Genomic DNA, 15,168 nt, shown 5'->3' with positions numbered 1-15,168 from the left:
CTGCTGGATACCGAATGAGCTCTCTATCATTCATCTACCTATTTATACCCCAGCAGACGTGCTATTTTTAGAACTTGTTTCTGATTGGTCCAAATTTAAACATAACGTTTTACAACGAGTACTTGCTCTATCAAATATCTGGTTCCCTTTAACCTTTGTATATGGTATAATGTGCGAAGCTGGGACCCAGCTATCCATATAATGAACCCAAATCAACCATAAATGACCCAAATTCTATTAATTACAGCAATTCAATAAAAATTATAGCTATGGCAACATGATAAGGGAGTCAAGCACTATCTGTGCTTATGTGTTACGTTATCAATACATCAAACATACAAATTATTCTGACAAATAGCCCCCTTCTCAAGAAAATACTTTAGGTTTTTCAAAAACAAGAAGAATAATTTGTAAACAAATCTGTTTTTCTTTTACTATTTCTTGATTATTATTTTTTTTCAAATATCTGTCATATTATATTCTGTTTCATGTACTCAATTATTGTCTACTCAGATAATCAGCACACACATTTTCTGATCCTTTAATTGATTCAATTTTGAATCTGTAACACTGCAAAAACAATGCCCATCTCATAATTCTTGAGCTTTCTACTTTACATTTCTGTATGTAACTCAGTGGGGCATGATCAGTCTGCAGAATGAATTCATTGCCGTACAAATACTTCTGAAATTTCTTAACACCAAAAACTATTGACAAACATTCTCTTTCAATTACCGAATAGTTTCTCTCTCTTTGAAGCAATTTTTGCTGGCATATGCTATGGGAATTGTCCATCTTCATATCTCTGAAGAAGTGCTGCTCCAACCCCAGTATCTGAAGCATCGCATTGTAATATAAAGGCCGTGAAAAGTCTGGTAACCGTAAAATTGGTGCTTGTGTAAGCAAGGTTTTCAAAGTATGAAAAGCTTTGGCATGTTTTCTTCCCATACTACAGTATTAGGTTTCCCTTTCTTGATTAAGTCAGTCAGGGGTGCTGCAACTTCGAGTATGATGCTATAAATTTTCTATAATAACCAGTTAGGCCAAGGAAACTCCGTACTTGTCTCTTAGTCTTAGGTTCTTCTGCATTCTTTATACGCTCTAATTTATCATCTTCCATCTCTAGCTGATCATTTCCGACCTTATGCCCAGTGAATGAAATATTATCATATCCTATGAAACACTTTGATGGTTTTAGTGTAAGCTTTGCATCTCTAACCCTCTTAAAAATATTTTGTAACATTGAGACATGTGTATCCCACGTTATGGTGTGACCTAAAATATCGTCCACGTAATTGTCAGCATGTTTGCACCCTGTCAATAATTTTCGCATCATTTTATTAAATGTAGCACCAGAATTTATCATACCGAATGGCATTTTTTCGGAACTGGAAACTTCCCTCAGATGTAGTGAAGGCTGTCAAGTGCCTAGATTGCTTTTCGACAGGAATCTGCCAGTAACCTTTACTGAGATCTAATTTTGTGAAGAATTTATCCCCATGAAGTTTTGACCTAATATCTTCATCATTTCCCATAGGCTCCGTATCAAATTTAGTTATAGAATTCAACCGCCTAAAATCAATACAAAATCTGTTTGTATTATCTTTCTTTTTCACCATAACGATAGGGGAGTTGTATGCAGAGGTGGCAGGATCAATAATCCCAGCGTTAACATGTGTTGAACCTCTTGGTTAACCTCATTACGTTTCGCATATGGTATGGGGTATTGTTTGACTCTAACAGGTTCTGTGGTTGTAAGTTCGACCTTATGTTCTACAAGATTCGTCGTTCCAGGACTTTCTGTGAAAATGTCTTGATATTGTTTATAAGCGACTTAATTTCAGTAATTTGGCTTTCAGACAAATGAGGATTAATTTGTACATTTTCATATGTTTCTGACCCTCCTATTCTGACAAGGTCGAGCAAATTTTCGTCATCAACTACCCCAGTCTCTGTGCTAACATCGGCCTCGATCACGGCGACACTTCCTGCAAAAATATCTTGTCTTTCTTCGTACTTTTTGAGTAAATTGATATGGTAAAGCCCTATCTTGTCACCGACTTTTACTTTAAAATCCATTTTGTTGACCACATCAACTACTTCATAAGGTCCTTTCCACTGAAGCATTAACTTATTGTGGTTAGTTGGTAAAAGTAACAGCACTTTATCCCCGACCTTTAAATTTCTGTTTCTGGCACTCTTGTCGTAATGGTGTTTGTACGTTTCTTGTGCTGAATGAAGACTTTCTCTAGCTATCTTACATGTTTCCTCCAGCCTATTCCGTAAGTCTAATACATACCATATGTGTTTCTCGTTTCTGGTGTTTCAGCTTCAGTCCAAAGTTCTTTAAGTACTTGCATAGGTCCTCTGACTGTCCTGCCATAGAGAAGTTCAAATGGTGAGAATCCTGTACTTGCCTGTGGAACCTCTCGATATGCAAACAGTACAGCTGACAAATATCTATCCCAGTCTTTTGGTTTTTCTTGACACATCTTTTTCAACATACTCTTTAAAATACCATTCATACGCTCACAAAAACCATTGCACTTTGGGTTATACGGAGTTGTGAACAATTGTTTCAGGCTGATCAGCCTACAAACTTCTTCCATCAACTGTGAGTAAACTGACTTCCTCTGTCACTCAAGATTTTGGATGGAAATCCTACTCTGGAAAATATATCTAGCAAAGCTTCAGCCACCCGTTCTGTCTCAATCCTAGGTAATGCAACTGCCTCAGGATATCTTGTGCATAGTCGACCACGGTAAGAATATACCGATTTCCTTTTTCTGAAATAGGAGCAATAGGTCCTATTAAATCCACAGCCACCCGATGAAATGGTGTCTCCATTATTGGCATATCTCCCAATGGAACCTTTCTAACTTTTCCTTTTGGGATCATTTTCTGACATATATCACACGACCTACAAAATCTTGTGACATCACTAGTTAACCCAGGCCAGTAAAAACTTGTTTGTATCCTATCAACTGTCTTTCTTATTGATAGGTGTCCTCCAACTATTGATTCATGAGCTAAAGACATAACTCTCTTTCTGAACTGAATTGGAACTACAATTTGCTTTATCTCTTTGATAATACTGCCTTTCTTTTCTTCGAAGGTTCTATACAATACATCCTTCTTGACTTCGTACATAAATGTTAAACCACTCTTTGTCTTCATTTTCTTTGATGCGAGGCATATGTCCACAGTTTTCCTAGGGTATTGTCTTCCTTCTGAGCTTTTTTTAATTGCTCGACATCAAGTTCATCCTGTTTAGGTTCTGTGACCTTCAAAGGTTTTATTGACTGTTTTTCTTTCTCAGCCTGTGCTCTCGTTACCACAGCTGCAACAATATTTTCTTTTGATGGAGAAATGTTTTCCATCCCTACTACTCCAGTTAATGTCTGGTCTATCAGAAGCCCCTTTGATATTTCCAATAACTAAATCGCAGATCAAAGTTGTCAAAACCATGACTTCAGCTTCTCCTGTATAATATGGTGTGTCAACTTGTATCTTTGCTGAAGGAACTATCCTTGTTCGTCCATCAATTGCAACCATAAAGATACTTCTTATCTAACATTTGATTCTCTGATACGAAATCTTTCCTAACAGCTGCCAACTCACAACCTGTATCTCTCAAAACTTGAACTTCTTTATCCCCTATATATCCTGTCTTCAACACCAAGTTTCTGTCACCGTTGTTGAATCAATGGTACAGGTGCTTGCTATGACCGAAACAGATTGTCCATCTCCTAACTTAAGCAATCCATCTTCTATGTTGTCTTTTACCTTTTGGTCATCTAATGACACAGCTATGCATGAAGCTGACACTTTCCTGTCTTCATACTGTCTGTTTTTCTGCGCTTGGCCTTCCTTTCTCCAATCTATAGGTGTAGAATCTTGCGTTCCATGCCTATTTCTCTGTCTTTCCTCATAGGATCCCCTACTAGCTAAAACAGCACCGCTTATTTTTCTCTTGGATAGGTCTCTGCATTCTCTAGCTATATGACCTTCCTTGTGGCATACAAAACATACAGGCTTTTTAAAAGCTGGCCTTTCTCTTTGTTGGGGCTGAGATGAAGGTGTCATACTTAGACGTTGTGGTGGCCTATTGGATGAGGAATTATTTTTCATAACCCTGTTTGAGGTTATAGTACCACCATGTGCTTCAATGTATTGTTCTGCCAACTGTGTGATCTCAGCTCTCGATTTTGCAACTCTTTCCTTTAAGAACAAAGCAAGGTCTGTGGAACAAGTTTGGATGAACTGTTCTCTGATCATAAGGTCTTTCAGCATTTCAAACGTATTGTCAACTTCTGCCATTTCTGTCCATCGACTGAAATATCTGTCCAGCCTTGCCATAAACTGAAAACAGTTTCACCACGCTCTGGCTTGCATTCCCTGAACTTCAATCTAAAACCTTCTTCTGTTAACTGATAACGCTTCAGAACTGCCTTTCTTCAATGCTGGGTAGTCATTGGCATGGTCTGGAGGCATGCTTGTGTATACGTCCAGGCCTTTTCCTGTAAGTAATGAGCTGAGGCTCACAGCCCATGTTTCTTCTTTCCATCCCTGGCTTTTTGCAAAACGCTCAAAACGCTCGAGGTACGCATCCATATCATCTTTACTTTCCTCGAACTTCGGAAGCCTTGGCCGCAATGTTTTACTGCTTAAGTGCTCAGCACCTTTATCAGCTCCTAAAGCTCCGGCTTCAGCCTTTAGTTTTAACATTTCAAATTCCTGCGCTTTCAAAACTCGTTCTTCCTCTTTCAAAGCTCGTTCCTTTTCTAAACGTTCCAACTCAAATAACCTTTTCTCTTTTGCCTGTTGTTCCTCATAATGCCGCAACTTCTCGGCCTGTTCAAGCTCAAAAAGTCGTTTCTTCTCAGCTTCCTGAGCCTCGAACCTACGTTGCTCATCATCATGACGCCGCCTTCCTCATCTCGTCTCAGCATACGCTCCTCACGTTCCGTATATTCCTTTTCTTTCCTATCTACAAAATCTATGAGCTCTGAACCTGAGAGACCCATACGTTCACCCATCTCAACCCATTTATCGTAGTTCATCTTTAAGCTTTAGGATGGGAAATAACTCTAAAATTCAACTATATGTGACTCAGACTACCTTCAGTCACAGCGCCTTCTGTGTACACCCACAGACCGTTTAAACCACTAGTCTCTGTACCTCCTTGGATATAGATCCCGGACGAGCCCCCAAATTGTCAGGATACTGGTTATATGACCCAGGGAAGTGCCTATGCCTTTAGTATCTTGAACAATGGTTTGGGTCCAATCGCTAAGGTGACTATGTCTTAGACTAGCTGACAAACGATGTAGAATGTCCTTTGTTAAAACGTAAAGCTGGTGAGACCAAATATCTTATAATATAATTTCCTCTGGCTACTTTGCCTAAATGATTCGTGTACCAATGAATTCGTAAATGATTTTAATTATGAGCTAGACAATTTCAGGGATCAGGCAAATCACTAAATGTTTCAAACTAACAATTTTCAATTAGCTCAAACTCCTATAGGCTGGAGACTCTATACTTGACTGGTCTTTTTGTTGAAGTTCCCGTCAGACAATGTCTTTGAATCAACAACATACGAGTCCTATCGCATAGATGCTCGGCCTCTGTCCTCTCAACTCTATATGAATGCCCTGATTCCTGGATGCTCAGCGCCTATATGCTATCATATATAGCAATTCAACTACCATATAGGTATATCCCCGATGCCTTGGCTGTACTTCGCCAATAATGCTGAATCGTCTATAAGCTGGAACCCTCCTACTATCTCAGTAGATTACCAAACTCTGGTCTCTGTCTCAGCTTCCCGATGCTCAGCCTATATATGCTATGGTCTATAGCATTCAATTACCTTTAAGGTAAAACTCCTATGCGCTGGCCTTATAGCTCGAAACCTTATCGAAATTCTGCTACTCTTCTTCAGTCTAAGAACTTCCAAAGTTTTCTTTTTAATAATTTATCCGCCCTGACAGGGTAACTGCAATAGTCTCCTTCTCAAGGTACTGGGATAAATTATTAGTTGAATCCTCGATGTGTCTTCTTCGACTGCTGGATACCGAATGAGCTCTCTATCATTCATCTACCTATTTATACCCCAGCAGACGTGCTATTTTTAGAACTTGTTTCTGATTGGTCCAAATTTAAACATAACGTTTTACAACGAGTACTTGCTCTATCAAATATCTGGTTCCCTTTAACCTTTGTATATGGTATAATGTGCGAAGCTGGGACCCAGCTATCCATATAATGAACCCAAATCAACCATAAATGACCCAAATTCTATTAATTACAGCAATTCAATAAAAATTATAGCTATGGCAACATGATAAGGGAGTCAAGCACTATCTGTGCTTATGTGTTACGTTATCAATACATCAAACATACAAATTATTCTGACAATTTTAAAGTATCCAATTACTAACTACTCGCAGTATAACCTTACCAATATATTCCAAATAGAGAGAATACAAATATTCTGGTAGAATTTCTTTCAGCTTCATATTCATTTTGTTTATGCTTACAAGCTAAGTCCATAAATGCAAGTCCAAAATTAAGGTCAAGAAAATTAAATCCATACAGGAATTTCACCAGAACAATCAAATTCTTGGCAATTTTTTTTTAAAGTGTAAATTATATCCACATTTAACATACAAGATAAAAACATCTTTTTCTTGGCAACTGTTTCACAAATCTTGGACTAAAGTTGCTTTAGGTCTGATAATCTTACAGATATCTAACTCAAATCTTTCCATCTAGTTTGATACATGTATTATCATATCTCTACTATGAATCTGACTGGCCACCTTGAGTAGAATTATAAAATTATGCCAATTATTTCAAAATCATTAACTTTAGGTGGATTTGTTGTTGAGCAGGCAGCAATGTTTTCTGACAAAAATTGAAACTTAATTTTTCTTCAGTCAGTAAAGCTATTTCTGTTAATCTTTTATGTAAGTTGCCTTCTCTAATGAAGTTTTATACCCGATTCAATATTTTAGACTTAACCAGCTTGAATGATGTTATCAAATTTCAATGTAATCGCGTTATATTTGATATGAATCTATGGATCGCCTTCCTCTCCAAAATTATGTTTGCTACTACTTGTGATTGATTCCTAACCAATGCCATCCCCGCCCCTTTCCCACTCCCCCAACCACCTCATTTTATTATGGAATTTAATATCCACAGGTCTCTATGAGCCGCGTCATGAGAAAACTAACATAGTGCATTTGCGACCAGCATGGATCCAGACTAGACTGCGCATCTGCACAGTCTGGTCAGGATCCATGCTGTCCACTAACGGTTTCTCTAATTGCAATAGGCTTTGAAAGCGAACAGCATGGATCTTGACCAGACTGATGCGTGGATGTGCAAGCTGGTCTGAATCCATGCTGGTCGCAAATGCACTATTATGGTTTTCTCATGGCGCGGCTCCTATATACTATGCCACAACAATCTTGTCATTTCACTTCAGTTTGTTTTGATGTTAACTCTGATCACACCTAAATTTTTTTACTATTTTTGAAAAATACTGAGACTTACAAGCGGTCAATGCTGTTGGAGGAAGACCCCCTGCTCCCAACATTATTTAAGGTATTAAAAACTTAACCACTCGGGCACAGAGGCTCAATTACTGATCTTTATTACACATATTTACCTTGTGAAACAATTACCGCATGACAGATTCCCTCAGGTTATTTGTGTCTAAAGTTAAGTAGAAGCACAAATAAGTAGGCCAAATAAGATTACACATCATGCATTTACTGCATTTTTCTATGATCTCAAAGCTGGCTAGATCGAGAAGCTTTATTTCTAATCTCTACCTAAAATAAAATCTTTCTTTTTTTGGCCATTTTTGAAAATAACATTTGTTCTAAGGTAATTCTTTATAGTAATTTCAATTTCAAATACAAATCTTTCTCTAACGTTAATCTTACTTTAATTTACTGTTATAAGAAAATACATAAAAACCCAATTTACTATACTATTTCAGTAAATTTTGGAATTCAACGGTATTCTCTGCTTGCAAACCAACTTTGGTCAAAGGTATTCAAGTTCTTGGTAAACAAACTATTTTCAAATATGGCCGAAGTAAACCACGTTCACCCTTTGTTTTATTTACCTGGAATCTTAAGGCTAAGTTCACACTCGCTGCCAACATGGCTCACATCGACTGCTTCCCTGTGTCTCATGATCCTTTCAATCACACGCTCGGATGGTTCCCCTCCGATCTTCACCTTGAATGGACTTGCTGTAGAAATAAAATTACACCCCTAATGACATCTTGGTTCAACTGTTTAATATGCAGAGTTAATTTTAGTAACAAAAATTCACCCTAAATATCTTTGCATTTCCTGTGAGATACTATTTTTCGGAAAGTGATTTTATCTTATCATTTTGTTCAGTGATAATTTCTGGAAAGCAGTCTTCCTTGTCAGTAACACAATACAAACAGTTTATAATGTATACAACACTTTTTCTTTACATTTCCTGTTTCCAGACATGCATTATCTCTTAACAAGACTATTTTGTAGCAAAAAACGACAAAAAAAATGACAAAAAAATAAAACAAACAAAAACCTGCTTCCTAATTCTGCAAGAATAGACTTTCGATCAACATAAAAATGACAAAAGAAATCTTTCTGCAGGTATATATATTTCTTATCTTTTCAAAATTCTTATCAGTTTTATCATGAGACAGATCTAGAGACTTTTTCCAGCTGTAGGAAGCATTATTTCTGTATGAGTTTGTGCTAGCAATCAAGTATGACATGATTTATTTCAGTATGTAAAATGTTATACCTGAAATTACGGAAAGAACATAACATCCTTATGCATTTATCAAAATATTTTCTTGAAAAAAACCCAAACATCTTGGGTAACATGATACACCAAAGAGAATAGAGATTCAGATCAAAACTTCAAGCTCAAAACTTGTCTATATGAACCTGACAGTTTAAATTAATATCGAACCACTCTGTTGTTTACAAATATACCCTGATAACTTTTATCTACATCAAAATTACACACTGGTGTTTGGGGCAAGGAAACTTAATTTTAACTTGTTTATTTTCATTGCTTTCAATGTATATTAAACCCAAATTTCACCTTTTTGTTTGTATTAACAGTGTACAGTAAGGTATAAAAAAAATACACACTTAATACATGTATAGCTAAACATAGTATAAATGTGTACTACCACTAAAAACCTAGTTTCTTTTAACAATAGATTGTTACAACACAACATTAAATTATGAATGTTGCTCTACTTACTGAATTAATTAATTTATATATTTAATAAAGTTTAACGCATTTGATGAAGATTGCTTTTCTTAAGTAAATATCAAAAGATAAAATATTATTAATGAAAGTTTGGCATTTGATATCTTTAAACAATGCTTAACATTTTACCTGCACTATTTTTGTTAAGAAAACACAGATTCTGACAAAACTTTTCATTTCATGAATACAAATTCCCAAAATTACATAAATATCAGCAAAATTTCACAATATCTTTACCTGGTACATGTTCATCAGCGAATTTGATGTTAATGATGTAAGTTCCGGGCTCTGTGGGCTTGTATGTTACCCTGCATGTTCCATCCTCATTATCAAGGCACTCTATATCCGCCTTGCTTGGGCCCTCAATTGATAAACTAAGACCACCATAGCCTGTTACAAAAAGTGGCATGTATTACATAATAATTGAAGTATTTTCAAATAATTTGCCTTTAAATGGGAATTCAAAAATTACTGTTTTGCCAAATTTTTATGTAAAAAGAAATTTCATGTCAAATTCTTGTAAAAACTAAGGTTATTATCACATCATTCTTGAGAACTCAGTGAGTAGTAATGGCTTTTTTTTTTTAAAGTATATTGAATAGATTACCAGAAAATCAAAATATATGAGGAAATGGAGACTTTTAAGAGTTACTGTCTAAACAAGCAGCTGCAAAGCAAAGGGGTATATACAGGCTAAACCAAAGAAATTTTCAAATCTTAGTCTACTCTGTACGAAGAGTTGACAACTGAATTGTCATAAAAAGCTCTTATCCACTTACTGCACTGAAGTGACAAAATTTATAAAATAAAAGATGTTAAATGTTATTAACCTGCATCCCTAGTGTCAACAATAAACTCATTGACTTCATTGGCCATTCCTTCCTCGAGACCCTTTCCGTAGACCTTCACCTTGCCAGCGTTGCCGAGCTCTGTCTCTCCCACCATGATGGTGAATGGACTGTTTGCAATGTGTACTCCATTCCTGTAAACATTTACAAGGTGCTCGCCGGTCTCTCTTGGTGTGAATGAGATTCCTAGAAAAAAAGAAAGATGAAATTTTGAAATGAGAAAAAATATTTTATTGCAAGTGGAGAGCGCAACTGCTCTATGTCAAGAGGGAAACTATGCCATGCAAAGTTATAACACTCCAAAAACAGCTTTTCTAAATAACTGAGGGGAATGATGAAACAGCTTAAAATTTTTAATGAATGATTGTCGAAGTGAATTCACGAATTCAGAAATAAATGGAAATTTTCTAAATTATCACAGCATCATAAAAGACATAAATTAATAAAGAAGCAATAAGCATCTGTGATGATAATTTGCAAATATACATCAAATACACCATTACCTATCAAAAGAGCTCCTTGGCAAATAATCTAAATTTCAATGATTTAGACAATAGAACCACAGTAATATAAATCAAGATAATGTATATAAACAGATTTTATTCTATCCTTCTTTATTTTATACTTTATCTAAAAGTCTGTTAGGTATCAACATGCATGGTTCTAACATTAATACAAACTAAGATGGTATATGAACGGATGTTATTAGAAAACGTTACCTAAATGTCCGTTGGGTAAACGTTTGAGCATGCATGGTTCCTCCTTCTTGGATGGGCTTCTGATTGAGGCTGTGAGATTGGTTATGTCTGTCTCTGTGACCTTGAGGCTAACCTCACTGCTTCGTCCAATCTGGGCTCTTTGTTTGGGCTCTCCAGCTACAACAGCCATAATCACAGTGTAAAGTTTTTGTCATAAAAAGCAGTATTTGAGCTGTGCCATGGGGAGAAAACCAACAGTGCGTTTGCGACCAGCATGGATCCAGACCAGCCTGCCCATCTGTGCAGTCTGGTCAGGATCCATGCTGTTCGCTTTCAAACCCTATTGCAATTAGAGAAAACATTAGCGAACAGCATGGATCCTGACCAGACTGTGCGGATGCGCAGGCTGGTCTGGATCCATGCTGGTCGTAAATGCGTTATGTTGGTTTTCTTGTGGTGCGGCTCATTTCAGTGATTTCACACTATTCAAAAGAAACTAACGTACATACTATTCTGGTGTTTAGGATTTAAACCTTAGTTTTTTAAAATTACTGTAAAACTAACTCGTAACATTTTTAGAACAATATATTTCTGATTTACGACTGAAATATTGTAGGTAGGTATACCTATCTACTGGTATGTGCTTTATTACAACATGATAGTGCAAAGAGTGCCATTTCGTAGCACGTTATTTGGCACTGTTGTTAAGCAGATTTTTTATTATTTTCAACAACCTTCTCCTACAATTTAAGTGTCAATATAACTAGTTCATGGTTCTACCAAGTATTTTTAAATTTCAAATAAACAATTCTTACAGCATAAAGAGTTTGGACCTTTTCCAACTTGAAGGTATATATATAGGATATATCTGGTATTTGTGCAAACAAAAAAATGTTGACATATCGTGGTTATATAAATTTGAAAACATCAATTCTGAGGCTGAATGCTAAAAGCTCCTGCTCAGGATCCCCTTGAACAGTGCACTTTGATAAAAAAAAATGTGTACAAAATCAAGATAGTATGGGTAAAAACTATCAACAACTGAAATCAAAATATTTTCACTCCTACATATAGTGGGAGCATATGATTTGTCTACTAAATTCCTTCCGATTAATGAGCTTTTTACTAGATACTGAGAATTCCTATTTGCATTTATAGGAATATTTACCCTTTTAAAAGATTACTTAACTATGCCACTCACACAAAAACTACTTTTGCCAACCTCCAACCTAAAACCATTACTCAATCAAACCTTTGCACCATAAAACCCAAACACCTTTTAAAATTCTCCGCATTCCTCAACACTAACATAAATTGCTAAAACAATGAATAACTCATGTTTCTCAATATTTTCTACTTTTCTCAGCCAGAAGAATGATCTATCGGGGAAACTGAACCCACTTGTAATGAGTGGTTAAAACATACGGACACTTCCCTTCTTCAAAAATAAAACATCCCATTAAAACTTAGGCCCTTAGGTAACAGGTATAAAATATTCTGGAAAATATCTTGTGAACAGACTTTTATCTTCCCATTTCCATCACTACTGTCTGATAGAAACAATCTTCCATGGGTTCCTCTTTTTTATTTTTATGTTAAAATTAAATTTATCAGTTCAGCAAATATCTGTTACTCACTGTAAAAGAATATATTTTCGCTCGGTCAAAATTTTGCGAATTTGAAATTTTGAGTATGTTCGCAAGGTTTAATATTGGCGCAATTGTATAAAATTTATGGTATCCTACTTTAATTTAGATTATACTAATGGTGAATATTTAGACGAAGATTAATTTTCACGATATGTAGGGCCTCCCGAATACAGCGAAATTTAAACCCTCGTGAAAATTTCTGCTTTTACAGTAGTTAACAAGTGCATTCTGTTCCCATCAAAAGTTTAAAATTTTTTTAGATACTAATTTGGACTCGGACAAAAGACATCAAATGCTAATAATACTAATAAATTCCACTTAAAGAGAGACAAGCTGAATCCTTTGTGTTTTTAATTTCCTTATTTCAACATCAGAAATAAATGAGCCGTGCCATGAGAAAACCAACATAGCTGCTTTGCGACCAGCATGGATTCAGACCGGCCTGCGCATCCACAGTCTGGTCAGGATCCATGCTGTTCGCTAACAGTTTCTCTAATTGCAATAGGCTTTGAAAGCGAACAGCATGGATCCTGACCAGACGTCGCGGATGCGCAGGCTGGTCTGGATCCATGCTGATTGCAAAGCCACTATGTTGGTTTTCTCATGGCGCGGCTCAAATAGCCTTTTCAAATTCATTTCATTTGACAAAAATAGATATTTCTGGTTGAAAACATGGTATATTTTGTTACTTTATATAATAAATTACCAAGTAAACATTCTAGTCAAACAGAATTGCGAGAAGATCTATAAATAGCATTAATTTTATCTTAGTTTAAACTGTATTTATTTCCACAAATTGTATATACAAACATGAGTACTATATTGAAATTAACAAAGTTTGATAAAAAGACATACATCAATCAAAAGGAAAAATTTTATCTTCTTATCACTTTTCTAGATTTTCAAGGCTTTTTCTGTAAACTTCATTTCTTAAAATAGTGCATAACTTGGCAAACAATGTCCAAAAATGTTATGCTAAATGCCACAGACAGAACATGTGCCAGAAGATAGTAATGTGTATTTTAATCGGCATTTCAAAACAGCATAATACCCAGTAACTGTAAGATATGAACAAACTCAGAAGTTAAAGATTTTGTTTATGTGAGCTTTTTAACCTTAAGCCTGCTGGCGGCAAGTGATTTTGCCTTTGCCACCAGTGAAGACCAAGATCAGCCTGCATATCCGTGCAGGCTGATCATGGTCTGCACTGTAAGCTATTCAGTCAGTAAAGTTTCATTGAACACACCTTCAAATAATAAATGATGCTGCCCAAATTGAATGATGGACCAGCTCATTTCTTAAATTTAGCAGGCTAAAGGTTAAAATACCAATATCAATAAACACACTTTAACATTTCCACAACTTTCTGATCTTTCTTAAAATTAGGCTCTTCACTCCACTTCAATACAAATTCCACGACTTACCAGATTTTTCATGTTTTTGCAATTACTATAAGTGTCTACAGTATCTACACAATTTTCTGGTCTGCTAAAGTTTTTATCAGCAAAAGCTGTTAATATTACGGTGCCAGAAGTAGAGCTTTCAGACTTACAAATTTAATGCTGATAATAGTAAAAAAAGTGCATTTAGCACTTATATTAAACAGTCAAGGAAATTTATTTAACTTAATGCTGCAAAACTAGGTTGTATAACAGAAATTGGATTGAACAAGATACCTAGCAAGATGCTAGTGGATACCAAATTACATTTTATTAATCACAGGAGAATAACATCCAAGTCCGACTTACAATCCCCGGCTTGAAGACATGGAAAATAATCCAGACAAAAACAAAAAGAAACATACCAATCACTTTCACTACCTTAAGAATAAAATTTTTTCAAATATTTGTTAAAAATAAACACAAACCTGTGACTTTAGCAACAAATGGCGATCCAGAGATGTTTTTGTCGGCAAATTTAACTGTGATGTTGTATTCTCCGGGAGCTGTTGGTAGATAAGTGACAGTACATGTGCCATCTTCATTATCCTTGCACTTGATTTCTGTCTTTGATGGGCCCTCAATAGCAAGGGACAAGCCACCTAAAGATATACAAATAACTTGAACATACCCCCATATCCACTGGTATAATATATATTGCTAGGTTTTCATTAAGGGTAGGGGGGATTTCTCCCAGCTGTTGTGGTCTGAAGCCCCCCCCCCCCCTCCCCCCCACCTCCCCCAACCCAAGTACTTTTCCTGTAGCAAGTAAAGTTCAGAACAGATGGACCCTCGAGAACCCCATCTACTTTTCAACTTTCTACTTAAAATAATTTTTGCTTAAATCTGACAATTAAGAAAATATAAATGTTCCTTACTTCAACTTGGCTAGTTTGAACTATGAAGTAGCTGTAATCTACTGGTTAAATCATTTGGCTGTAATATTCATATTTGTGTTAATTATGCCATACATATTTTGCAATGTTCTTAAACAGTAGAAGTGAATGTAAACCTACCTGCGCCAGCATCCTTTGTTACTATGGTGAATTCAGAAGGTACTCCTACTACACCATGACTGAGACCTGGACCGTAGGCCGTCACAAATCCACTGTTGACAGCGTCCACATGGAACTGGAATGGGCTGCCTAAAAAATCAACAAATATATTTGTCAATACACATATATGAAATTAAAGTTCAAATTGACCGTAGGCCATCACAAATCCACTG

General features: G+C 36.0%; 1 protein-coding gene across 11 annotated transcripts in view; it reads right to left on the bottom strand.

Annotated features, from left to right (window-relative positions):
• The window catches only part of LOC123528812 (filamin-A-like), a 128,932-nt gene that overhangs the window by 11,473 nt on the left and 102,291 nt on the right, over positions 1-15,168 (bottom strand). For all 11 annotated transcript variants that reach the window (XM_053521783.1, XM_053521782.1, XM_053521789.1 and 8 more), the window contains 6 exons: positions 14,957-15,085; positions 14,369-14,542; positions 10,874-11,029; positions 10,137-10,340; positions 9,544-9,696; positions 8,147-8,275 (listed from right to left, as the gene is read on the bottom strand). In XM_053521783.1, coding sequence (XP_053377758.1) covers positions 8,147-8,275; positions 9,544-9,696; positions 10,137-10,340; positions 10,874-11,029; positions 14,369-14,542; positions 14,957-15,085 — 945 coding nt within the window. The remainder of the gene's footprint in view (positions 1-8,146; positions 8,276-9,543; positions 9,697-10,136; positions 10,341-10,873; positions 11,030-14,368; positions 14,543-14,956; positions 15,086-15,168) is intronic.

The sequence above is a fragment of the Mercenaria mercenaria genome, chromosome 13, assembly GCF_021730395.1.
Source record: "Mercenaria mercenaria strain notata chromosome 13, MADL_Memer_1, whole genome shotgun sequence".
NCBI lineage: Eukaryota > Metazoa > Mollusca > Bivalvia > Venerida > Veneridae > Mercenaria > Mercenaria mercenaria.
This window is presented reverse-complemented; position numbering and strand designations above follow the sequence as displayed.